General features: G+C 40.3%; 1 protein-coding gene across 4 annotated transcripts in view; it reads left to right on the forward strand.

The window, feature by feature from the left end:
* C6H8orf34 (chromosome 6 C8orf34 homolog) overlaps positions 1-26934 on the forward strand; it is a 458472-nt gene that overhangs the window by 343862 nt on the left and 87676 nt on the right. For all 4 annotated transcript variants that reach the window (XM_075353192.1, XM_075353191.1, XM_075353195.1 and 1 more), the window contains exon 11: positions 21482-21602. In XM_075353192.1, the coding sequence (XP_075209307.1) occupies positions 21482-21602 (121 nt within the window). The remainder of the gene's footprint in view (positions 1-21481; positions 21603-26934) is intronic.

Below are 26934 nucleotides of genomic sequence, written 5' to 3' on the forward strand. Positions count from 1 at the left end.
CATCGTTCACCAAGCCAAATATTGGATTCATCTTTTCTGTTCTGCACAATGAATTCAGCAGTATCATAATCATTTCATCCATGATTACCAATGAGATAACACCTCTAGATAAATATGATCCGCCAGTCACAGTAAATGATGGTCACAGCTCACCTCCTCCCTCCCATCCCTTGATAAGAGCATGCCTGAAGACGTCAGTGAGTCAGAACCAGTCTAGTGCTGCCTATGCCCGCGTGTCTGTTGCACAGAACAGTATGAGAATAGCCTGAAAAAATAAATATAATTATTAAAACTTTTTAAAAATACATCCAACATAAAAACCTAATTGAAAAAAACAGGTTATTTTCTGGTGATATTTCCTGTTTTCTTATCTTTTAAATTCGATTTTGCTTGTCTATTCTGTTAAAAAAAAATCACTCTTGGAATTTTGACTTATAAAACCAAACTAATAAATGTGGACATAAAGCAAGAAAATGGTACTGAGAAAAACTCACTTTCCACTGACTGCGTGTAATAGTTTTTTATATATGTATATACTGTATCTTTAAATTGGTGGTTTGGAGAGAGCACAAAGCATAATGAAATGGTGCTCGAAAGAAACAGAATATAAAATCTGTCATCTGCGTCCCAGCTGCACCAATACAGTCTTCTAATATGGAATCAAAGAGCTCTGTAAATTCTTGAACTTTCTCCTCCGTGATTGGCAGCATTCAGACAATTGGCTGGCACCCATTGTAGAAAATGTCTTTTGTTTATTTGTAAAAACGTAGGCAAGTAGCTCATTAAATCTTGGCGCCAATTAAACAGCTACAGTCATATATGTTCCATGTACATTGTTTTCACTAGCAGTCTCACTTCTTTACACCACCAGGGGTGTTCAAAGCATTTTCCATCATTTCGAGGAGGCTCTGTTCATATTTTAATGCATGGGAAGTGTTTTGGTTGTACTACTTTTATTAGCTGCTTGTCGTCTTTACTGGCGGAATCTCAGAAATCACAACTTTTAGAACATGTTTTGGCAGCTGCAATTTTACTTGCAATATACTTTATTTTTCTTTTACCAGAAGAGAAAATAGAATAAATAATTCACAATGAAAAATGAGTGGGTGAGAATATCGTGGTAAGTGGTTTTATGGAAGACTTTGAAAGAGAGTATTCCCTCACTTAAAGTGCATGTCCACCTTGTAGAGGCTTTCATATAATAATACATTCACAAACAAACAAACTTTTATCTTGGGACGTGAGTAAAATTGGACATCATCATAATTGCTCCTTTGTATCACTCTGTTCAGCGGTGGGAGTTGTCATCAGGGTAATATTCCGGCACAAGGCCGGTTCTCTCAGTATTCCCATGAACACCACCACCAACCACACAAAATGGGCATCACTTATTTATATCAAAGATATATTGTATAAAATGTTGTCATCTTTTTTTGCACATTTTTCCACGTATACGCAGGGTGCAGCCAGATGCTTTCATGTTGGTTGAGTTATTTGGGGTCCCTGTCCTGTGGGGTACAGTTATTTAGTGCTAGGCAGCTGCCTAATTTAATAGTATGGACGTCATCAATAGGCTGTATGCCACACACTGTGTATTAAGGCCCCGTCACATGCAGCGATATCGCTTGCGAGCGTACCCGCCCCCGTCGTTTGTGCGTCATGGGCAAATCGCTGCCCGTGGTACACAATATTGTTCAGAGCCGTCACACGCACTTACCTGCCTAGAGACGTCGCTGTGGCCGGCGAACCGCCTCCTTTCTAAGGGGGCGGTTCATGCAGCATCACAGCTGCGTCACTAAGCGGCCGCCCAATAGAAGCGGAGGGGAGGAGATGAGGGGCCGTAACATCCCGCCCACCTCTTTCCTTCCTCATTGCTGGCGGCCGCAGGTAAGCTGTAGTTCGTCGTTCCCGCGGTGTCACACGTAGCGATGTGTGCTGCCTTGGGAGCGACAAGCAACCTGTGACCTCAACAATCAACGATTTTTTGAAAATGAACGACGTGTCAACGATGGACGATTTGGTGAGTATTTTCCATCGTTAATGGTCGTTCATTGGTGTCACACGCAACGACATCGCTAACGATGCCGGATGTGCGTCAAGGAATCCGTGACCCCGGTGATATATCATTAGATATGTCGCTGCGTGTAACGGGGCCTTTAGTTGTATCTGTGTGACTGGCACCCTATGCAAGCCTTATCTACTGTATGTGCATGTTTAATATTAGCAGCCAGCCACCTCCTCCATGAATTGGTAGGCTGTGAGAGGTAGTTTCACCAGTATTTTGCACCTGTGCTGCCCCCACGTTTATGTTTATCATGGGGGCGGCTGCATCCTCCTATTGTATTGGTAATCAGACCTTATATTGGTAATGTCCCTTTTTTCTGTTATTTTTTTTTTTAATTTATGTCCTTTAGAAGCTGTTGTTGAATTTACTTGCCAGTATTGGGACCCTTTCCGCAGGTTGCGAGCTTGCGCATTTTAGACAAAATATCTACCAATGCCTCATATATTTTATACATTATCTTTTTCTTTTTATTGCTCATTTTTCTATTTGTATGCAGGATGCAAGTAGGCATTTTAGTGTTAGTTGGGTGAATTGGTGTGTCTGTCCTATGGGGTGCACTTATATAGTCCTGGGCAAACCACCTGATCTAATAATATTGGTGGTTGGAGGAAAAGAAGAAAAGGGTTAATCCGCGTGGTCACAAGAAGATCACTGAAGATCAGTGGGGATTAAGATGTTAGATTTTATTGTTTGATATGTTTCGGAGCCATAGACTCCTTCTTCAGGAACAAAATTCAATAATGTACCATTATTGTCATCGATAGGCTGTAAGCCACACACTGTTCACCACACGTACCTGTGTGACTGGTGTCCTATGCATACCTCATCAGTGTGCATATCTAATACTAGCAGCCACCTCCTCCATGAATGGTAGGCTGTGAGTGGTTGTTTCATCACTATTTTGCACCTGTGCTGCTCCAATCTTTATGATGGGGGCCTGCTGTATCCTGTTAGTGCATTAGTAATATGACCTTGTGTTGGTAATGGCTCATTTTTTTCTTATTTTTTTTAAATTTATGTTCTTTGTAAGCTGCATCAGTTAATTAATAAAGTTATTTAAGGCTAGGGTTAGGGTTAGGGATAGGATTATTTTTATAACTTTATGTTGAATTTTAGCAAAAAAATAATAATTAACTTGAAAGCCAAAAGGCAAACTATACCCATATGTGTGTACATTAGGATCTGTATTAATGCAAATATTGTGCTTCAGAATTTTTTTCTTTTGCGTTTATGCTGTGTTTTACAACATAATGTCAGGTCCCATCCTTTTTTTCGGAAATATAATTTTTCTAGTATATGTGGTATTTATATAGCGGTGTTTCTGCAAAATGACCCCGCTATGTAGGCTACATGTGTTCCTACTGGGACCCTATATAACAAGAAAAAACACCATAAAAACAACCTCCACTCAAAAATATTATGTATTGCAAAGTGTGCACAGTACCAACATTCCAAGCTGTACTATTGAAAAAATGAGATTTTTGGCAAAAAATTGCAATTTTTCGAGCCACCCCGCCAACGTCACGGCAAATCTCCTGGGGCAGTCCTAACACTAAAATATTTTTATTTAAAGTGTGCCATGTGGCCTCACATATGCAAAATTAGGACTGCACAGCACGTACCTTGTGCTTTTCAGTCACCGTCTCCATGACTGATTCATGGTTGTGGGCGGGACAGGCCCGAGCACATGCTGCTTAGAATAAATAGCCAGTGGACGGGGTTGGATGGCAAGTGTGAACAGCCACCAACCGCCAAAAATCAGGACAGATGGAAAAATAAACATGAGGTGCACTGCAAGATGAGAACCAACTGGGACCCTATATAACAAGAAAAAACAGCATAAAAACAACCTCCACTCAAAAATATTATGTATTGCAAAGTGTGCACAGTACCAACATTCCAAGCTGTACTATTGAAAAAATGAGATTTTTGGCAAAAAATTGCAATTTTTCGAGCCACCCCGCCAACGTCACGGCAAATCTCCTGGGGCAGTCCTAACACTAATACATGTGTTCCTAGTCTGGAGATGGTCTTCTATGATCATTACAAGTTGTAAAAAACTATAAGAATGTAATAATTTCTATGGTTTGACAGAACAACATATTGAAATTATAATCAAGTCTAGTTTTGAAGAGATCGAACTTGCATCTTTATAAAATACTTGCGGGCTGTGCTCCTATGCTCCAATGACTAATAATTCTATATTCTAGCCTCTGCTGCTGTAGAGAATAGGTTATATACATGTAATACGTACATATATCCTATGGAGTGCGCACCATGCATCTAGAGCATCGGTCCCTAAACCATCTTACCTAGGGAGCCACATTGAAATCTGAGAGATTGCTGCAAGTAACAACCAGACACCCAGAGACTAGAGATGAGCAAATCTGAAGTTCGAGGTTCGGAGTTCAGGTTTGGAAACTGACTTTCAAAAAAACAAACTTTGGGTTTGAAGTTTGAGTGAATTACGAGTGCAAACCACTGAAGCGAGCAGCGCAGTGCTTGGGTATGAGTGATGCTCAGCCCTGTGGTAGCTTCTTGCAGTGTTTGAATGGCTCACACTGGAGGTACAATCAGCATGATTTAATATAGTGTGCATGCAAAAAAACCTCCTAAAACAAAACTGAAAAACCCCACCCACTGTCCCCCAGAAGTGTTTTGCTTACGGCTGGCTGCATGTGAGACATTAACTGCCCAATTACTGACTTCCATTGAGATTGTTTAAGTCAGGGTTACAAACCTAACCTTATCTAAAGTTCGAATTTGCTCTGCGAGCTGAACCTCCAAAGGTTTGCTCATCTCTACCTGAGACCACCATTACCGGTATCATTACAGCCAAAGTTTCCTCACAGAAAACTCACTGAGCATACAGCTAATATATGGCCAATTTACATATACCATACGTGTCAAACTCTGGCCAAATTTGGCTCGGAGTATAAGTATACTTGGACCACGAGAAAATACCCATTGATCCAGTCATATAATCCCACTTCTTGCTCGCTTGTACACATACAGGCAGGAATTTGTGTCTGGTGGCCGCATCACCAGTCATGACGCCTGCAGTAATGTGCTCACCCCCGTACTGTCATCACAAACTGCGCCAATGAATTTGGCTTTTTCAGCTGGTTGTCTCTACCACTGGTTACTATTGGTTGAAGGCTGGTTTGGCTCACGTGTCTTTGTTCTGCCTTTCTACTCTCCACCAATAAAATGTGCTGTTATATTCTTTATTGTGCTGATTTTATTCTTGATTGGTTGGTGACTGATATAAAGGGATCCTTTTGCAGGTGTGGTGCCATCCCACACACTGCAGGAGGTAAGGTCCATTTTGCTATTGTAATCACTTGCAACTATGTTCTTTGTCATCATATTAAACCTCATTGATGGCATGTTTTATTCTCTAAAGTTCCTCAAGGTTTTTTATCCTTTCTTATTACATATTAAAATTAGGCCATTGTGCCATGTGCTTTTTATTTCACTCACATAACCTATTATATTATTCCAATATGCCCCATTTGTGATTGTGTTTTGTTAAAGATTCTATAAAAGTAGCCAAATAAAAGATGGAAAACAGAAACTTTCATGAAAAGTTGGAAGCAGGATATCTGTTCACAAATGTAAGGACGGACCTGTTTGTCTTGTGAGCGGGGCCAACATTAGCTGTAACCAAAGAATATAACATAAGAAGACACTATGAAATAGAAGAGTATAACTAGTACAGTCACTTGGACACATCCATTACACAGGGGAACATTTGTAAGATTTTTTTGGGACAGGAACATTATTTTAAACACATCCAATTTTGGAAATTAAATATTTTATTATATCTTTTCATGGGACAGCACTTAAGATCTGACACTTTGGTACAATGTAAAGTAGTCAGTGTACAGCTTGTATAACAATGTAAATGTTGTACCCTCTAAATAACTCAACATACAGCCATTAATCGCAAAGAATTCTCTAAGGATACAAAAAAAAGAGTTGTTTCTCTATATAAAGATGGCCTAGACTATATGGAGTTGAGTGTATGTGCTCAACTTCATATCCAAAGCTTGTCTATTATTTATTTAACTATTTATAAAAAACAACATGGGATCCTCTTTATTTTTGATAACCAGCCACGATAAAGCAGACCACTGGGGTTGCAGCCTGTAGCTGCTGCTGGTTATCAAACATAGGGCGGGAGCCCACTAATTTTTTTTTTTTAAAGTGGTGTGCCGGCCAATTACAGCCATGCCAACACTTGACATGGCTGTGATGGGGCCAAAAGTGCGGACATGTAAAAAACCTGCTAATTTCTGCTCTGCAACCTTTCAACAAGCTTTATTCAGATGGCAATCGGACGTACAGGTAAAAGTCTGTTTTTGGGTCTGAGACACGAACACTCAGTATTCGGCACGAACCTCGAACTTAACAGTGTGGGGTGGTCATCCCTAGTCCCTGACATATACCTTTCCCTCATTTGGTATTCTATCAAGCACATCCTCCACTCCAGCTTTTAACTAACAGTATCATCCTATTTCCAGCTTACTATACATATTTCTCTCCCCTGTTCCGTACCCACAAGTATATGTGCCGTCCCAATGCCAGCAGCCGGCGCTGCTCGGGCCCAGACCTTCCGGTGGGTAGCTTGAGGGTCTCCGGACCCAGGGCTCTCGCGGTCACGCCGAATAAATGGGGGGAACGTAGATGTACGGGCTAGGCCATAGTAAGTTCGTGACACCACCCACGGTGTGTGCTGAGGTGAGACACCACCGCTGCTGTTATGGGGCACCCGGAGGAGACGTTGTGCAGCAAATTGTTAACCCCTCCGTGGGTAGGGATGGTGGCCCCAGGACCCGGTGGTTCAGTGCAGGGGATGGCGACTGCAGGGGGGGTGTTGGTGTACTCACTGTTGGTAAAACACACACAAGCCTCTGGTAAACCAAGGTGATGGTGGCCGATGCCACGTCAGTTGTGTTCCCCACTCGGCTGGTGGTCTCTATCCTTTTCCTGCACTGCTTTATGTAAGGTGGACTTTCCTAGTGTGAAACTCATATAACAGAGAGTAGTAGAATGAGGGTTTCCAGGCCACGCCAATGACCAGCCGATATTAAAATTGAGATTTTATGTCTCCTTGCCATGTGGTCCTGAAGAAGGAAGGGGTGCCTTCCGAAACACGTAGACCTGTACATTGGAATAAAAGCAACATTAATCTAACATCCTAATATCGGCTGGTCATTGGCGCGGCCTGGAAACCCTCATTCTACTACTCTCTGTTATCTGCCAACCGAGGGACCGCTGCCGTGGCTTGGAATTACCTACATATATGCTGTTATAGGTGTTGTGACTGTCACAACCCCTATAGGTGAGTAATACCATATCTCTCTCTCTCCCATTGCTACTGGGGTAAGACCCTATTGCGCTTCTTTATCTCCACAGTATATATTTTCTAGTGTGAAACTCAGGAGTCCGCCCCCGGCTGGATGTGGCCTAAGGAGCCATGCCCGCAGATGTTGGCCCGTGGGATCTATGGGCCCTGGCGGTGACCTCTTATCCCTAATCGGTGGGCTGCTGTCTTCTATGAGGGACTTTGGGTGGGACAGAACCTCTAGTCCTGGCCTCAATCGGTTAATTAACCAGTTCCGCTTGGTTCCGGTCCTGGCTTCAGGGTCCGAGTACCCCTCTTTTGTGCTACGGTTTCCGGTTCGGTTCCCTGTGTCGGTACCGGCGGGCTACAACCCTGTCCCGGTCCACCTCGGTTCTGCCGAGCCGTCTTCCCATCTCCTGCTGACGGAGACCACCGTCTGCCTCCTAGCCAGTGGCACCAGGGCTCCAACCCTGGTACCGTTCAACTTGGACTTCCTTGCTGGAGCTACCCTTAGCTCCAGCCCACACTCCTCTCCAAACTGAACTTCAGACTGATCTACACCGATCTCCTGCTTTTCCCGCCCTGGGCTGTCTAGACCCCTGGGTGGGCGTGTCCCAACCACCTGGTCACGCCCACTGGTGTGTCCATCTTTCCCTAAGGGGGGGTGACTAGGGTTTCTGGTTGGCTGTGTGTTTCCTAGTGAGGGAACGGTGTAATGCGGGGGCCTAACTGTGACTACCTGGTTTTGGAAGGGCGTCACATATATGCATATCCAGATCTTCTCTTCACTACAGAACTAGTCATAAAAGTCATAATCTGGAGATATTCTCTTTATAGCTGATTGCTAGGTCAAGTGCAAATGAACCAAGCTGGCAGACACCCATGAGTAGAGGTGAGCAAACCTTTGGAGGTTTGGTTTGCAGTGCACATTCAGACCTTAGATAAGATTTGGTTTGTGACCAAGACTTGAACCAAACCTCAATGGAAGTCAGTAATTGAGCAATTTGTGTCCCCAACCACATGCAGCCATCTATTAGCAGAGCACTTCCAGGGGAGGGTGTGTGTGCGCACACATTACATCTGGTCACGCTGATTTTACCCCATATGTGAGCCATTCAAACACTGCATGCGGCTTGCACACGGCTGAGCATCACTTATACCGTAGCTCATCGCTTCTCGCTTGAGTGGTTTGCACCCGTAACTGACTCGAACTTCGAACCCAAACTTTACTTTTTTTCAAAGTTGGTTTCCAAACCCAAACCTCGAACCTCAAATCTCAGGTTCGCTCATGTCTACCCATGAGCCACACATCACGGGCCGGTGAGTCATATGTGGCCTTGCCCTTAAAGACTATTTGAACTGTGCATTTTCTAAATTTAGTACAGTGTATAATCAGAACCTCATAGGTAATGTTAAAGTAGGTTATCTAGTTTGAATAGTACATTTAGCTTCAGATGAATTGTTATAATAAGCTGTTGTGTGTGAAAATGGGGAATGTACGAGTATAAACAGCCTCTTCAGAGGAGGAGAACTTGACTTTTTATAATAATAATTGTATTCATTTATATAGCGCTATTAATTCCATAGCACTTGACATACATTGGCAACACTGTCCCCATTGGGGCTCACAATCTAAATTCCCTATCAGTATGTTTTTGGAGTGTGGGAGGAAACTGGAGGAAACCCATGCAAACACGGGGAGAACATACAAACTCCTTGCAGATGTTGTCCTTAGTGGGACTAGAACCCAGGACCCCAGCGCTGCAAGACTGCAGTGCTAACCACTGAGCCACCGTGTCGCCCAATTTTAGTGCTACCTTTAGGATTTAACAATACGGAGGATCAACCAGAGACTAGTTTCGGCATACAAGCCTTCGTCCTGTCTGAATGCAGACAGGACGAAGGCTTGTATGCCGAAACTAGTCTCTGGTTGATCCTCCGGGATGTCACTGTTACTATGGCTGGATCTTTCAATTTGCTTTAATAAAGACTGCACGTTTTACTTTACCTATACAATCTGGTACTTGGAGACTACCGCTGGATTTGCCTTTTTTCTTTTACACAACGCTAAAAGTCAATATCTTTAAGGAGCCATGGCACATAACTAAGGATAAAAAGCCAAATCAGGCACTCAATTTGCTGATATATATCGTAGTTTATACCCCTCATCAGTTAAAAGCAGGTGGTCTCATTTGGATAGGTGCTTTATTACTCCAACAGGACACTGTCCATAAGGAGAAATGTCCCCCCTTCGATCCTCAATTAACTTCCTCTCATCTAGCCAAGTCAGACCAGCCAAATCTGTCAATTGAAAGTGACCATTTAGGAATGAAAAGAAACACCTCGACAGCACACAACAGTGCCTGAAATAATAGAAAACAATCTGTCAATGCAAACAGTATTATTGCAGAGGGACAGAGCATGTGTGGCTGAGTGAAATGTATTAATTTCACTTGACATAAGGCTATTATTTTAAAACGTTTTTTCTTATACGTGGCTTTTTCCACAATTTTTATTCTGCATGTGGAAACCTTGTGCATTTCTTTGTGAAGATTGTTGCTAAAACAGACAATGCAAAACGGAGAAGGGAATGTGACTTCAAAGCCAGACTGGAGATTACCCAGAAAGTGTGGGAGTAAAAATGTATTATACTGCAGAAAATGTTCAAAATTAGATGTAAGAAATAAGCCAAATGTCAGAGGGTATTTGTGTGTTATAGTGTAATTCTGCATATAAAGTGGAATTTAGGATAATATAATCAGAAAACTGATACAAATGTCAAAAGTATTAACATTCTGGCATAATATGTGAAATCAATACCAATGACATTTACCTTAATGATTTTTTTATTGCTGATCTGCAGGTTTGATCTCTTCCATCTTTTTGTAAATTTTAGGCTATGTGCACATCACATCTGTTAAACTCACGTGAGTTTTTCAAGCAGTAGACACTTTAGGAAACTCTGGTGTTTTTATCATGAAACCTGTTGTTTTTTCAGTAATTTCCTTAGCTCTTTTCATAGTGTTTTAGCCGCCCGCTGCATTTTTTTGGATGGTTTTTCATGGTTTTTGTGAAGTCTTTTTTACTTAGTTGCATAGGTTGAAAAAAGACCTAGGTCCGTCTGGTTCAACCTTTCTCCACCAATTGTATATTTTGTCACTAAATCATTTATAATCAACAATGTTGTGTGTACTGAGGGAATCATCCAGCCCTTTTTTAAAAGTTGTTATAGTGTCTGCCATTACTACCTCTTGTGGTAGGTTATTCCACAATCTGACTGCTCTAACTGTAAGGCCCCTTTCACACGTCAGTGATTCTGGTACGTTTGTGCTTTTTTTTAAACGTACCAGAATCACTGACATACGCAGACCCATTATAATGACTGGGTCTGCTCACACGTCAGTGATTTTTCACTGCACGTGTCTCCGTGCAGCGTACCCGCGTGTGCGTGATTGCTGCACGGAGACATGTCCATTTTTTTCTGGCATCACTGATGTTCCACGGACCACGCAGTGGTGTGGTCCGTGAAACACGTGCCAGAAAAAAACGTTCATTTAAAATAATAAACATTTTAACTCACCCGGCTTCAGCCGCGCTCTCTGCAGCCCGTCCTCCCTGCTGCTTCTAAGCCGGCTGATTACTGTCGCGCATCTTAATAATGCACGACACAGCCGACCCGGAAGCAGCTGCTGCAGGGGTCAGCACCGGCCGGATGCTGCATTGCGGGAGGATTCAGCACCACGGAGAGCGGGAGCGGGCACAGATGAGTTGATTTCTAAGTGCAATCACGGGCCACGGAGAACGGAGCCCGGATTGCACTTAGACAACCCACGTGTGCCGTGATTCACGGCACACGCAGGGACATGTGCGTGTTTTACACGCCAGTGAAAAACGTCTGTGTTTTTCACTGACGTGTGAAACGGGCCTAAAGAACCCTTTCATATTTAGGTGCTGGAATCACCTTTCTTCCACTTGCAGAGAGTGCCCCTGGTCCTTTGTATTGTTTTTGGAAAACATATAAATTAAATCTCTGAGATGTCTTTTTTCTAAGCTAAACAAATCCAACTTTCTCAATCTCTCATGATATGGGAGGCCTTCCATTCCTTACAATAATATAGTTGCCTGCCTTTGAACTGACTCTAACTTCTTAAAATCCTTTTTAAAATGTGAACCCCAAAACTGGATCCCAAATTCCAGATGTGGCCTTACAAGTGATTTATAGAGGGGTAACAATACGTTGGGATCATGGGATCTAATCTCTCTTTTTATAAACCCTAAAATCTTGTTTGCTGTAGCAGCTGCTGCCTGGCATTGAGTGCTGCTGCTCAGCTTATTTGTAATCAGAATACCCAAGTTCTTCTCTTGTTCTGTAGTTCCGAGTTTACTTCCATTTAATGCATACGTAGCTATAGGATTACTCCGTCCTAGGTGCATTGCTTTAAATTTATCAAAATTAAATCTCATTTGCCAAATGTCTGCCCATTACGACATCTTATCCAGATAATTTTGTAATATTTTACATTTAAGGTCGTTTTTTAATATCCTACATAGTTTGGTGTTGTCGGCAAAGACTGACATTTTACTCTCAATCCCATGCACAAGGTCATTAATAAAAAGATTAAAAAGAATCGGTGCTAGCACAGATCCCTGTGGTACCCCACTACTGACTGTAGATCAATTAGAAAACCATTTATGACTACTCTTTTTGTTTCCTATCTTTTAGCCAAATTCTTACCCATCTGCTATTAGTTTCTGCTAGTGCTTGCTTCTAGAGCTTCATTACAAGACTGTTATGTGGAACAGTACCTAAATGCCTTTGCAAAGTCCAAATACCAGATTTGTACTTACCTCTTCATTGAAACCCAACATGTTGGTTAGACACGACTTAAGTTTCATGAATCCATGCTGGTTATCAGTTATTATATTATTCTCTTTAATATATCATTGCATGTCATGTTTTAAAATGCTCTAAAAAATTGAACACCACTGATGTCAGACTTACCGGACGGTAGTTTCCACTATCCACCCTCTAACCTTTCTTAAATATTGGTACCACATCATCCATTCTCCAATCCTGAGGCACCAACCTGTCTACAAGAAAATCTAAGAAGATAATATACAGCGATCTGTGAATTACTGAGCTCAATTTTCTCAATATCCATAGATGAATGTAATCTGGCCTGGGAAATTTGTTAATGTTTAATTTATTCAGATGCAGCTGTATTTCTTCTTGTGTTAAATTAGTTATAGCAGGGGGGACTTTGATTTATACCTTGTTGAATGATCCCTGCAACAGTCAGATCCTTGGTGAACATGGATGAAAAGTGCATGTTTAATATCTCAGCCTTTTCTTTGTACTTTATATCTATCCTGTTATAATATTTTATGGGGCCAATACCATTCTTTTGGCATTGATGTATTTCTAAAAAATGTGGTGGTTTATTTTAATGTTTTTGGCGATTTTTGTTTCAGTAGCTAATTTAGCTAGCTTCATTTCTTTTCTTAATGTCATAATCTGATAATTATTTTTTAGGATGTTTTTTTTTAAAGCAAACCTGGTAGCAAAACACTCCGAGAAGCATAAGGTCATCTTTTGGGTGCATTTTGATCTTTCCCGTTACATTTTATTGCAAAGTATGGAGCCTCTTTTGAGCAGAAAACGCTGGGAAAATGGACATTTCACTTCGTTTAACTGCTTGTGAATTGTTTAAAAGAAATTCAAAAGCCTGAACATTTCAACAGCAAGACGTTTTTCTATAGTTATGCGTATGTTAATTATTTTGAGCCTTTTCTGTTTTCAGGCAGCATCAGAGGAAGAATCCACCTGAAAAATATGTAATGTGCACAAGCCTTACTGAGTTTTCACAGACTAATGCCGACATCACATGGGACGATCTATTGTGCGATCGCACGAGCGATCGTACCCACCGCCATCCTTTGTGCGTTACGGGCAGTCAGTTGCCCGTGGTGCACAAAGTCGGTAACCCCCTGTCACACGTACTTACCTCCCGGACGACCTTGCTGTGGGCAGCGAACATCCTCTTCCTGAAGGGGGAGGGACGTTCGGCGTCACAGCAATGTCACACAGCGGCCGACCAATAGAAGCGGAGGGGCGGAGATGAGCAGGACGTAACATTCCACCCACCTCCTTCCTTCCGCATTGCCGGTTGGACACAGGTAAGCTGTGTTCGTCGTTCTCGGGGTGTCACACGGAGCGATGTGTGCTGCCTCGGGAACGACGAACAACCGGAGCAGAGAAGAAGGACCGATATTTTGAAAATGAATGACGTGTCAACGAGCAACGATAAGGTGAGTATTTTTGCTCGTTCACAGTCGTTCGGAGGTGTCACACGGTACGATATGTCTAACGATGCCAGATGTGTGTCACTAATGACGTGACCCCGACAACATATCGCCCGATATATCGTACCGTGTGACGCCGGCATACGGCCTCGTTCCCACTTGCATATAAATATGGCAAGTGCATTGGGATAAAAAAATGGCATTGCATTCGCACAAATGTTACGCCATGAGGCAGTGTTCATCTGTGAGTTTTCCTCAGCTGAAATCAAGCTCAGGACAAAATAGCTCAGACAGCACACAGAGTAATCATATGCTTTCCGATTTTTATGAACACAGCTCAAAGGATGGTCTATGAGGCTTCTGTTAGTTTCACACTAACAGGTATAATGTATGGCAATGCTTGTGCATTGCAATATAGTCTACCAGTAGAGTAATAAAAGTTAATGTCCCATATAGGAATCTAAATTAAAAAAAAAAAATTGAAAAAATATTAAAAAAAATCAGAAAATAAAGAACAAAAAAAATGGAAGAAATTAATATTCTAACAAAAAAAGTAAACAAAAAAGAATTTCATTTGGTATTGCCACATCCAGAAAAACGTGATCTATAAAACCGTCATATTAGTTAAATACTGTAAACATTTTTTTAAAAAAGTATCAAAACCTGTCTTTTTATCATGCAACTGACAAAAAGGTGGAATAAAGCGCAAACAAAAAGTCATATGTAAATAAAAATAGTATCACTGAAAACATAATCTTAAATAGGATAACTGAAGTGAGCACTAATATATATTATGAGTGCAAGCCAAAAAAATACATACTACATAAGGATAAGGCTGCACATCAAAGTTAGATAATAGTATAATGCTATAAGCATACCGAAAAACATTGAAGCATACAATGAAAAATTCCACTTGCTAACTTGAAAGTGTGAATAATGAAATGCATACCTGAAAACATAATCTTGTCTCACAAAAAAACAAGCTGCCAAACAGCTCCATCAGCAAAAAAATAAAAAAAGCTATAGCTCTAGGCAATGCAAAAATATTGTTTTTCTATAAAATTGTTTTTATGGTGTAAAAGGGGCAAAACATTAAATAAAACTACATAAATGTGATATTGTTGTATTCGTACTGAACCAAAGAATAAAGCTGTCTTATAATTTTTACAGCATTTTGATTGTAGCCTTCAAACTTTGGTGATACAAAAAACCTTCTCGTAAGAAAGCTTTTTTAGTGTGATAGTAGACAAACCTAGATAAAATCATAAATCTGGTATCTCTGTAATTGTACTGACCTTAGAAATAAAGCCACCCTATCACTCATACCTCAAGGTAAATGACGTAAAAAATAATAAAAAGCCAAAGATTGCAGTACGGCACGACTCACATTTTTGCTGTGCTCTACGCTGAGCACTTACATCAAGGTTTACATGTAAATCTCTAAAATATGTGATTCAGACAAATTTCCATTATAATGAGGCAGAGGGAGTCACTTTCAACACCTGTTTGGCCTGTGGTTCGGCGGTGTCCATCTTTTTGCGTGCCTTTTTAGACAAGCACAAAAGTGTGGTCAACAACAGCTTGTGTACCTTTGAAAAGAAGGACACAGCTCAACTGAAGCCAAACGGAGTCTGGATTATCTCTGCTGCATCATTAGTGAATGTATTCGTCAAGGGTTCACCTGAATCATGTATTTCAGCGATGTATATAGAAATCCTAATGTAAGTGTGCAGTATAGAGCACAGGATAAATGTGAATTGATCTGTACCCTAAATTACCACCAATGGAATTCAACTCAACCCACATTAAATTAAGTACCCACTCAGGTCCGTCATCTGTTAATGAAATATAGGGTGCTTCCATATTAGTGGTACCACAAAGTTTCTGGAAAAGCGCTATAGCGCCCCCCCAAAAAAAATCCAGCTAAATCTGCACTATGAAATCCAAATACTTCCTTCATTTTTGAGCACCGCAATGTGCCTAAACCACAGTTAATGGCTACATGTTTGGCATTGTTATCTTGAGGAGAGCCCACCTTATTTACATGCTGCAGGTTTCCAGGGGCCACTACAGGGGACTTTTTTGCAATTTTTAATTCTGCAACATTCACTGCAACATACTCCCCGTAAGTTGTGTAATTTCCAAAATGTAGTCACTTAGGGGGTTTCGGTTGTTCTGGCACTTAGGGGCTCTGTAAATGGTGTCCGCAAATATTAAAGGAAAACCAGTCCTCCAAACAAAAAACGCTCCCAAGCTCTGTTGTGCGGCCAAACAGTATTGTACATTCACACGTGAGGTATTATGTCCTGGAGAAATTGTGTAACACATTATAGGGACTTTTTTTTCTTTTAGCTTTTCCCCTTGTGAAAATTGTAAATCTGGGGCTAAAACAACATTTTAGTGGTAAAAATGTAATTATATTTTTTCATTGCTCAATATTAAAAAATTTTGTGTCACACATGTAGTGTCCATATGCTCACTGCACTGCTACATGAATTTATTCAGCGGTGCATTTTAGAAAATGGTGTCTCTTTTGAGGGATTTCTGCTGTTCTCCTCTGCACCTCAGGGGCTCTGCCAATGTGACATGGGACCTGCAAAGCAATCCAGCAAATTCTAAAGTCCAAAATGGCGCTCCTTCCTTTCTCAGCTTTGCACTGTACCTCAAAACTAGTTGCTAATTATATGGATGATGTTACACTCAGGAGAAATTACACAACAAACTGTGTGACCCATTCCTTTTTATTAGCCCTTATAAAACTTAAAAACTTGTGACTAGAACATAATTTTAGTGAAAAAAATGTAATTACGCTTTCTTCATCACCCAATGGTATAAAATTCTGTGGTGCTGTCAATATGCTCAATGCAACCCTAAATTAATTCATTGAGGGGTGTACTCTGTCAAATGGGATCACGTATCTGGCATGTCAGGAGCTCTGCCAATGTGTCATGGCACCCTCAAACCATTCCAATTTAATCTGAACTCCAATGTGTTGCTCCTTCCATTTTGAAATTTGCATTCTGCCTCAAAAGTAGAAAAGTAGTTTTTGACCACTTATGGGATATTTGCAAACTCAGAAGAAATTGGTTAATAAATTGAATGATCCATTTTCTCAATGTTATACGATTCCGTGTATCACCTTAGGGTTAACATTGATCACTACACCCCTAAATTCCTTGAGAGGTGTAGTTTCTAGAATGGGTTCACTTGTGGGAGTTTCTGTTGTTTTGTCATGTCAGAGGATCTTCAAATATGCCATGGCGTCCACTATCAATTCTAGCCAATTTTGCGCTCTCAAAGTCAAATATCGCTACTTCCTTTCTGAACCCTGCTGTTTCACCAAACAGTAGTTTTCCGCCACTTATGGGGTATCCCTTGGCTCAGGAGAAATTGCCAAACAAATTTAGTTTTTCATTTTCTCAGCTGAATGATATAAAATTCTGTGAATTGCCTGTGGTTGTAAGGTGCTCACCACACATCTAGCTAATTTTCGTGAATGGTATAGTTTCCAAAATGCAATCAATTGTTGGGAGTTTCTACTATTTAGGCACTATTTCTAAGCCCTGCTGTGCACCCAAACACTAGTTTTCCACCTTTTGAGGAATATCATTTTACTCAGTAGAAATTGCACAAGCAGTGTGTTCCGTTTTCTATTGTTTTCCTTGTGAAAATAAAAAAATGGGGGTTATAGCAACATTTTTTTCATATTCATGGTTCAACATTATAAAATTCTGTAAAGCACCTGGAGTTTCAAGGTGCTCACCACACATCTAGATAAATTCCTTCAGGGGTCTAGTTTATAAAATGGAGTGACTTGTGGGGGTTTGCACTAGTTAGACACTTCAGGGGCTATCTATTAAAGACAATTTTGCGCTCCAAATTTCAAATAGTACTCCTATTTATAAATTCAAAGTTCGAAAATTACTAAATTTTCTCATTTTTTGTCAACATTTTTTATATTTTCATAAATGAACACAAATAATATCGACCAAAATTTACCACTAATATGAACAAGAATGTGTCTTGAAAAAATATTGTCAGACTAACTGGGAAATATTGCAGATTTCCAGAGTTATTACCTCTTTAAAGGTACACTGATCAGAATTGTAAAATTTGGTCTGGTCAGGAAGGTGAAAACAGACTCGGGGGGGTGGGTTAAAACTGCAATTTGTCCCACAAAAAAATGCTCTGAAACAGACACGCAGATGGAAAATTAATAAAAAAAAAAGTTATGACTCTCTTCACTTGATAGAAGAGGGGAGGGATGGGGGAATGAAAGAGCAAAAACACAAATTTACCTTGGTGGAGAGAGGTTGAAAGTTGAAATATATTTTGTTTTCCCAGATGCATTGTATGCTACATGGAAAATGATATATGCCATGGAGTGTTTTCAGACAAGTCAGATCTGCAGATATTTAGATTTTAAAGACAGGTAGTTTCTGTGACAGAACCCCTCTAAGTCTTATATTCTTTCCATACACCCTGATAAATAAGATGAATATAATACAAAGTGTTATCTGTTCAGTACTCCCCTACTGTTAGCTAGTGTCCTTCCATGTAGCAGAACCCGCATTTTGTGCAGAATCAGTGCACATAGTCAGCCCATTTTTGTTTTGCAATAGAGTTGCAGGAGACATGATGGCCAGAAGATTATTATTATTATTATTATTATTATTATAGATACATTTATTCCATGGCGCTTTACATGTGAAAGGGGTATACATAGTAGGGACAAGTACAATAATCATAAACAATACAAGGCACAGACAGGTACAGGAGGAGAGCGGTCCCTGCCCACGAGGGCTCACAGTCTATAAAGATGGTAACAACCAATTAAAAAGGGGTCCACCTAATTTCATAGTGGGGTAACGGCTACTAGACAAGTGATTAGATCATTAATGTAAATGACTCATGTCTTGAAGCTACTGCAATGTAAATATACATTTTCCATTATTTACAAACATCTTCACTTTCACCCCACTTCTCTGTATGCCGTAATCTTGAATCTAACTATATGCTATAAACTATCCATTTTTTGTTTTATGTTTTCATGTATCTGTACTGTTTGGTCTAAATGTAGCAGACAGACGGAAAAGATAAACAGAGGTGTGACCAGAGCCTTAGTGGCTGTCCTTTTTGTCTCACACAGCAGCTGATTTTATTCCATGTCATCTATATGACCTACTAAAAAGTATTTTTTTAATTAATTATTTCAATTCCACAACACTTCTCCATTTGCCCATAACATTTAAACTTGCTCTCCCCCGGTTTCAGTTTGCTTAAAGGGAACCTGTCACCAGATTTGGGGCCTATAAGCTGCGGCCACCACCAGGGGGGCTCTTATATACAGCATTCTAACATGCTGTATATTAGAGCCCAGGCCGATGTGTAGAACGTAAAAATAACTTTATAATACTTACCTAAATGGTCGGTGCGATGCAGACCGGTCGGATGGGTGTCTCCTGATCCGGCGCCTCCTCTTTTGGCCATCTTTGTCCTCCTTCTTATGAAGTCTGGGTACATGGCACGTCCTTCGTCATGTACACTAGCCGGCAGGGTGGTCCTGCGCAGGTGCACCTCCAATCAAATGCAGATCAAAGTATTATAGTGCACCTGCTCAGGACCTCAATGCCGACGTGTGTGCATGACATAGGACGCATCATGCACCCAACTTCAGAAGAAGGAGGACAAAGATGTTCGAAAGAGGAGGCTCTGCATCCGGAGAATGCAGACACCCATCCGACCAGTCTGCACCACACCGACCATTTAGGTAAGTATTATAAAGTCATTTTTACGTTCTACACAGCGGCCTGGGCTCTTATATACAGTAGAAATTCAAGAAAAATGGAGTCATATTCCAAAAATACATATAAATTTTATTAGACATAGTTAATATTTCATACATTAAATAATCAGGAACAGGGGAAGGGAAAAGGGGGGGGGAGAAGAATAAAGTGCAAGGGTAGGGCAGCAATCACCACAGATCAAGGTTCATGGCAAGCACTATGTCAAATTTTATTTGCGCATCATGCGCAAATTATGACAGTCGCCCCGCCGGCATAACTGGCTATAAATAGCCTAACACACAGGATCAACGTATGGCCCCCCGAGGAAGCCCGATGCGAAACGCTGCGTCGGGGCCCCCTGGACAGCTCTCACCACTAAGTCATATATGGGTAAGCACAAATAACCTTCTACCTTCTTCTATGTAGGACCACAGCATGGTCTTGATTGTTATAACCGTAATGCTGAATTCTCACCGCTGGAACGGGAGCTAACCCGCAATTTGAAGTAGCTCCTTACATTTTTACAAGTCTTGCTAGCCCTTGAAGGGAATGGGAATATGTTTCCCTATAATGGTATGCAGCACACGCTATGATTGTGAGCACCATGTATATGTGGCACTTTAAATTACATGTGATAATACAGTGAGTGCTCCCAATTGCCTGTGCATCTTGACCATAGTTCCCATGGGCCTTTAATTTACATCACTCCTGCTGGGTTGTCTCCCGTGCCCGCGATTTACACTAGCTGCGGTTTTGTACCCCGTGCGGTTTGCTTAAACGCTGTCGTTCTGTGTGCATGCTGTTGTCCACAATAAAATTTGACATAGTGCTTGCCATGAACCTTGATCTGTGGTGATTGCTGCCCTACCCTTGCACTTTATTCTCCCCCCCCCCCTTTTCCCTTCCCCTGTTCCTGATTATTTAATGTATGAAATATTAACTATGTCTAATAAAATTTATATGTATTTTTGGAATATGACTCAATTTTTCTTGAATTTCTATGGTGTCTGGAGTCTCCATATGTGAGAAATAACATGTGTCAGATATATTTGATTTCTTATATACAGTATGTTAGAATGCTGTATATATAAGAGCCCACTGGTGGTGGCCGCAGCTTATAGTCACCAAATCTGGTGACAGGTTCCCTTTAAGAAAAAGAAAACTGAGCTATGCTCTCCCTCCCTGGGTCCAGCACTGAGTCTCTTCTGCTTCTCCCGATGTCTGTTATTGTTTGAAGCGCTAATGTCATGTAAACAGAGTGTGGCAACTAATCCGCAAGTTTAGTAACTCCTTGCAGTTTGTGCTGTCAATTCGGGTAGCACCACTGAGCTCAGCGACTGGCGGCAGCGCTGTCAACGTGACGTCGGTACTGCAGATATTCACACACATGGTAGCTGCTGACAAGACTTGGCCTTGGACCTGGAGAGAGTGAATAAAGCTGGTTACTTTTTAAAACAGACTTCAACAGGAGACATGAGTTTTCTAAAACCAGAAAACCCTTTTAGAACACATAGAGATATGAAAATTAAGCAATTAATGATGGTAAAGGAAATGCTTTTTTGTGAGTGACCTCCAATGTTGACATGTACATATTAGTCTTATTTTAAAACCTAGGCACTGATAAGTATAGCACACTCAAGATCCAACACTGAATTAATTGATTTATTAGAAATTAAGCAGAAAAATTATATTTGTAAAATGCATGATGGATATTTTCTGACATAGATGTGTTGTAACTTATTCCTGGCTTCCAATGTGTGATAAATCTACAGAGTAGCTGGATGGAAGATTTATTATTGATGCTTTACACAGTTAACATCCTATTCCTGAAAGTGCTCAGGACACCAGACACTTCTAATAGGAAACAACTTGTTTCCAAAAATCTCAGTGTGCAAGGAACATATAATTATTGCTTTCCTATTTCCATTTTCATCTTGTTTGTAAAAGTACATTCTCTCACTTTTTGAACTTCTTTAGCGTCAACCAGTCTGGGACTTGGAGGCCTTGTCTGCCAGAAGTGGGGGCTCATCGAACCAAAAACTCTTGAAAGAAGCTTTAACCGCAAAGGAACTGCAGAGCATGGAAAAGCATCTAGCTGGTATGTGCTGAACACTATTCCTGACTGTGTGAGAGTGGATGGGAGCGTTCACCCAGGTGAAACTGAAGCCGGAGCTCAGTAACTCATCCGGCTGGATTGTATTAGGGCACTGCAATAGATTGAGGAATTGATTATAAAACACCTGCAATTTTCCGAATATTGCAAAATTGTAACGAAAATTACTTTTATGAAACTACCATGTTATAAATTCATGTGTGACTGTTGTTTTATTCTAATAACTCACACTTCACTGTCCTAAATTTTATCTATGCATCTTAAAGGGAATCTGTCAGAAGGTTTTTGCTATGTAAGTTGAAGACAGCATACTGAAAGGGTAAACACAAAGAAAACAGGACTGCCAGTCAGATCTTTTGTTTATTTGCTATGTTTGCTTAAGCAGCAGGACCCTTATCATTACTGGACTACAATGTCATTTTTAAGGCAGTCCGGCAGACCCCTTCCTTCTCACACCTCACTGTCAATGTGCAATCTCTATAGGTGGGTGGTGGCAGCTCTCTCAGCTCTGCTACATGACTAAAGCTAAAAATTCTGATACTGCACCCAGTAATCTAAGTAATACATCGTTTGATTCAAGGTCTCTTTTTCTACTTCATGTGGCTCTTAGATGAGGTAGCAAAAATCTGCTGACAGATTCCCTTTAAGAAAATAGTTCTATCGTTGTCCACCTTTCCTTCATATGACTACATTGCTCCACAATAATAAGATCCTCACTGAAGCTGGGGTTTACCACTATATACATTTCCCATTTTCCACAGCAGATGATAAATTTGTGGTCACTGAAGGCAATAGTGTAACTTAACTTAAAGCTTTTCAGCCCTAATGAAAAATCAGTAAGAGGACATTCAAAAATGACAGATCTTTAATCCCTTACAACAAAATAATGAATTTACATCCTGGAGAAGGGTTCCTCACTTGTTAAGGAGGCTGAGGAGTATCTTCCACATTTGGCAGATACAGGTTATATTATATAGCTGCATTTGTCTTTAACAGCCTTAGCTTGGCCGAGTTCCGTCCATGACTGTTAACCATTTAAATTCCTCTGTCAATCTCTGACCGCAGCACTTAAATAGAATGTGCGCCAGTGCCAGCATGTACCAGATATTATTGATCCTTAGCGATGTAATCCCCTGTCGCTCTCATCTTGATCTTCCCGTGAGCTCCATATGACACTAACATTTTCACTATGCAGTGTATGTGTCTACCCATATCCTGTTCACCGCCATTAACTTGAGAACGGCGGCAGCTATAGGAATAGAAGTGGTGTCTAGGTATAGTAAAGTAGCCATGTGCTACGCAATGAAACCACCTATAGCGCCACCTGGTGGAAAAGAACGGCGTTAGCATTTTTATCTCAAAAACAAAATGAGATAGAGAAAAAAAGTGAACTAAAAAATTGTACGGCATCATCGAATCGACACCTTGCATACAGAAATGCTATGATATGAAACCCATGACCCCCCCAAAACATTGAATGCTGGTCACGCAAATAGCGCTCATTTAACTTTGATGCTCAAAGTGGCCACCGTCAGCTGCAATGCATATTTGGACTCTGGACAGCATACTGTATGTTGTGCAATATGGTAGGGGACACGTTTGCACAAGCATCTGTGATACGTCGTCGTAGGTCCTGCAATGTTGGTGGACACCTGCTGTTTGATATGACCTCACAAAAAGAAGTCCAATGGGTTCAGGTCAGGTGAGCGTGGAGGCCACTCCATGCAGCCACCATACCCAATGACTTGTAGGAAGGTCTCTATGAGGTATTGCTTCACGTCCGCAGCCTTGTGAGTTTTACACATTCTAATCATAGTATTTATGTATGCAAAGCAAGGTGTCGATTCGTATTGAATTGATGATGCCCCACAACTTTGTAACTCACTTTTTTTCTCTATCCCGTTCCGTTTTCGAGATAAAAATGCTAACCTCGTTGTTTTCCACCAGGTGTCACTATAGGTGGTTTCATTGCGTAGCGCATGGCTACTTTACTATACCTAGACACCACTTCTATGCTTATAGCTGCTGCCATTCTCATGTTAATGGCGGTGGACAGGATATGGGTGGATACACTGTATACTGCAATACTGTGGTGCTGTATATAGTATAAGTGATCAAACGATCTCAGGTTGAAGTCCCCTAAGGGGTTTAAAAAATAAAGAAACAAGTTTTTATAAGTATAAAAAATGGAAAAAAAAGATATAAACATTCAAATCACTCCTCTTTTCCCCATTACAAGTAAAGAAACAAAAAAAATATATATTTGGTATTATTACCGTGTTCATATAAGTACGATCTGTTAAAATATTAAATTATTTAACAACATTAAGAAACGCTGTAAAGAGAAAAGTAATCAAAACACCGTAATTGTGTTGTTTTGGAAATTCCACCTCCCTAAAAATATGTAATAATAAGCAATCAAAGCATCATATGTAAACAAAACAGGTATCAATAAAAATGTCAGCTCAGTGATCAAAAAACAATCTCTCACTCAACTCCATCAACAAAAGAATAAAAATGTTATGGATCTTGGTAAATGGCAATACAAAGCAAAAAAAATGTTTTTACCAATTTAATTTTTTTTTTCATTATTTAAATAGAAAAAAAAATGAAAGCATGTTTGGTATTGACATAAATGGACTGATGTGAGCAATCATGTTTGTAGTTCATTACCATACAATGATAGTTAAAAAATAATCCCAAAACCAGAGCAAGATTGCATTTTTTTCGCAATTTCATCACACTTGGAATGTTTTTGCTATGTTTCAGTACATTAAGTGGTAAAATGAATGGTGCTATTCAAACTAAAACTTATCCCACAAAACAACAATCCCTATGTCTATGGAAAAATAAAAAAAATATGGTTCTTGAAAAAAGCCAAGGAAAAACAAAAGTGTAAGAACGATAAATTCCCTGGTCCTTAAAGGGTTAAAGGGTTTTCTCATATGGCACAAAGGAACCTTTTGGGTCCCTCTAGGCTTCAGGATTTGGGTGTGATTGCAACCTCTGCGCCTATTATAATTATGCCCCTAGCTGTAGGTCTGACCTCTGACTGGATTCCAAACTTAGATGCATGTTTTGAGCATCTTATGGCTCGATTCCGGGGCTCAGTCAAGTGACCTCTGATTGTGTGGTTTGTTTCCCTCTTTGTTGGACCACAGCCTGTTTTGTATCGGACCATCTGCTGTTAGTTCTCATGTCTTGTCTTTTCTTTGCCTTTCTGTTTGATTTCTATTTTTGTGTGTTTACTTCCTTGTTTGTTTGTCCTATCTCATCTTGGGAGGTGTTATTTATGTCTACCATCCACATGCCTCCAATGCTGTCTATATTCCAAGGTTATTAGATGTTTGGAGTCCCAACTGCTCAGTTTAGGATAAAAATAACAAAAATACAATATATCCAGATCACCAGTCTCTGCGTCTAGGCTCCACTTGGGTCGGTGCACGGTATTCGTGGTTGGCATTCACAGCTGTCACAAAAGGAGGAGGGGAGGGAAACATATCCAGCACCATGTCTTTAAAAATACTTCATGTTTCAGAGAAGAACTCTTTAATCATAGGCAAATATGATTAAGGAGTTTTTCCCTGAAACATGTAAGGCGCTGTAAGGCACATGGAGAGATTGTTTTGGTCCACATATAGAACATTTTTTTTACTTGGAATTAATAAATTTGAAGTTTTTTTTAAAGACATTGTGCTGGACATGTTTCCCTTCCCTCCTCCTTTCCAATGATTGTGTCAGTTTAGGATAATCTTGCTGAATAATCACTTTTGCTTTTCCCAGCAGTTTGTGTGTATGTTTCCCTCTCCATCATTCTTTCATTCTGTTTCATTTAGGGTTTGGAGGGTTTCCACTTATTCTGTAAGTTTTTTGGGTTTCTTTCATTTACTATCTTCCTTGTATGACTTTGCGAACACGTCTTTAGCCCTGTGTTTCAACTTTGCCTGTGCACACTTTGTTTATGTTTATTGGTGTTTTGTGTTACACTTGGTTTATAGTTTAGCACACATTTAAAGACACTCAGGGTCAGCCGACGTTGAGTGAGGATGACATTGTGCAAACTTAGGGTGCCAACCTCTATGGTCAAGCAGGGACAAAACAGAGTCAGATTTAGGGTCCTCCTATTCTGTATAGGGACCTATGGTTAACTTAATCCCTGATTTCTTTGTCCCCATGTGAGTGAAGGGCTCAATCATAACAGAGCATACTTGTGCATATTGAATTACTTTTGCATTTCTATTTCTAGGAGAGTGATGCAACAGTTATCTCCATGAGTCCCATAAAAGTGAATGGAGGATACTTGGGAACTGCCTGTTACCTGAATAAACATAGTTCTCAAGTCAGAACAAACTCTACATATTATATAAATGAAATTAGCAAATCTCCTTGTAACCATATATACCAATATGCGAGTGGGTGACAAATTGTGGTCACCACCCCGCATACACAAACTCCATATAATGTAATATACAAAACAGTAGAGCAGGAGTTAAATGTGTTTTGACATTTTTATGTCTATGCAACAAGTGATGGCACACACATTAAAAGACAAATGTGATATAAAAACATGTGGAGGGAAAAAACTACACGTGGGACTTCTTGTTTTCCTAGCGAAACGCACATCAGGGGGTGTTGGGGATCTCTTGTTCTTGGGACACCAATACCTGTCATATTGGTATGTATAGGAAACCATAGTGGGATATTTTTCCCTTTGACCTGACTGTCCCTTTATTTGTACCAGGCACTTTAAAATAGAGGATTACTTCGGGATATTGACCCGATATATAACTATTTCCATGTGTGCGTTTATTTTTGAGATACATGAACTTTGCCTAATATCGTTATGCCTGATGTATAACTTTGATTCCTATGAAATCTATTAATCAAATATTTTTGTAACATCTAGGTGCTATATGATTACATGCTACTAACTTTTTCTAACAAAGGTGTCCCGTCACACGTTTTTATATCACTTTTGTCTTTTTAATGTGTGTGCCATCACTTTTTGCATAGAAATAAAAATGTCAAAACACATTTAACTCCTATTATATAAATGGTTGATAAATGTATTTAGTGGGAAAAACCATAAGACTAATTCATATCTAAGCCAACCCTTTAGACCTGTTTGCTTCATAGTGAATGATAATGGCCCCCGGTAATCCAGAAACTCAAATATTAAGACAGGAAATTGAAATCTTTATTGTAGGTCATGTCGCAAATGGGAAGTATTTCAGACAAGGCTCATAGGAATAATGTAATAGGGACCGACCTCCTGAACTAGACTTCAGGAACTCTTTGTCCCTGTAAAGCCTTGTTC

The sequence above is a fragment of the Anomaloglossus baeobatrachus genome, chromosome 6 (genome assembly GCF_048569485.1).
Source record: "Anomaloglossus baeobatrachus isolate aAnoBae1 chromosome 6, aAnoBae1.hap1, whole genome shotgun sequence".
In the NCBI taxonomy this organism is placed as follows: domain Eukaryota; kingdom Metazoa; phylum Chordata; class Amphibia; order Anura; family Aromobatidae; genus Anomaloglossus; species Anomaloglossus baeobatrachus.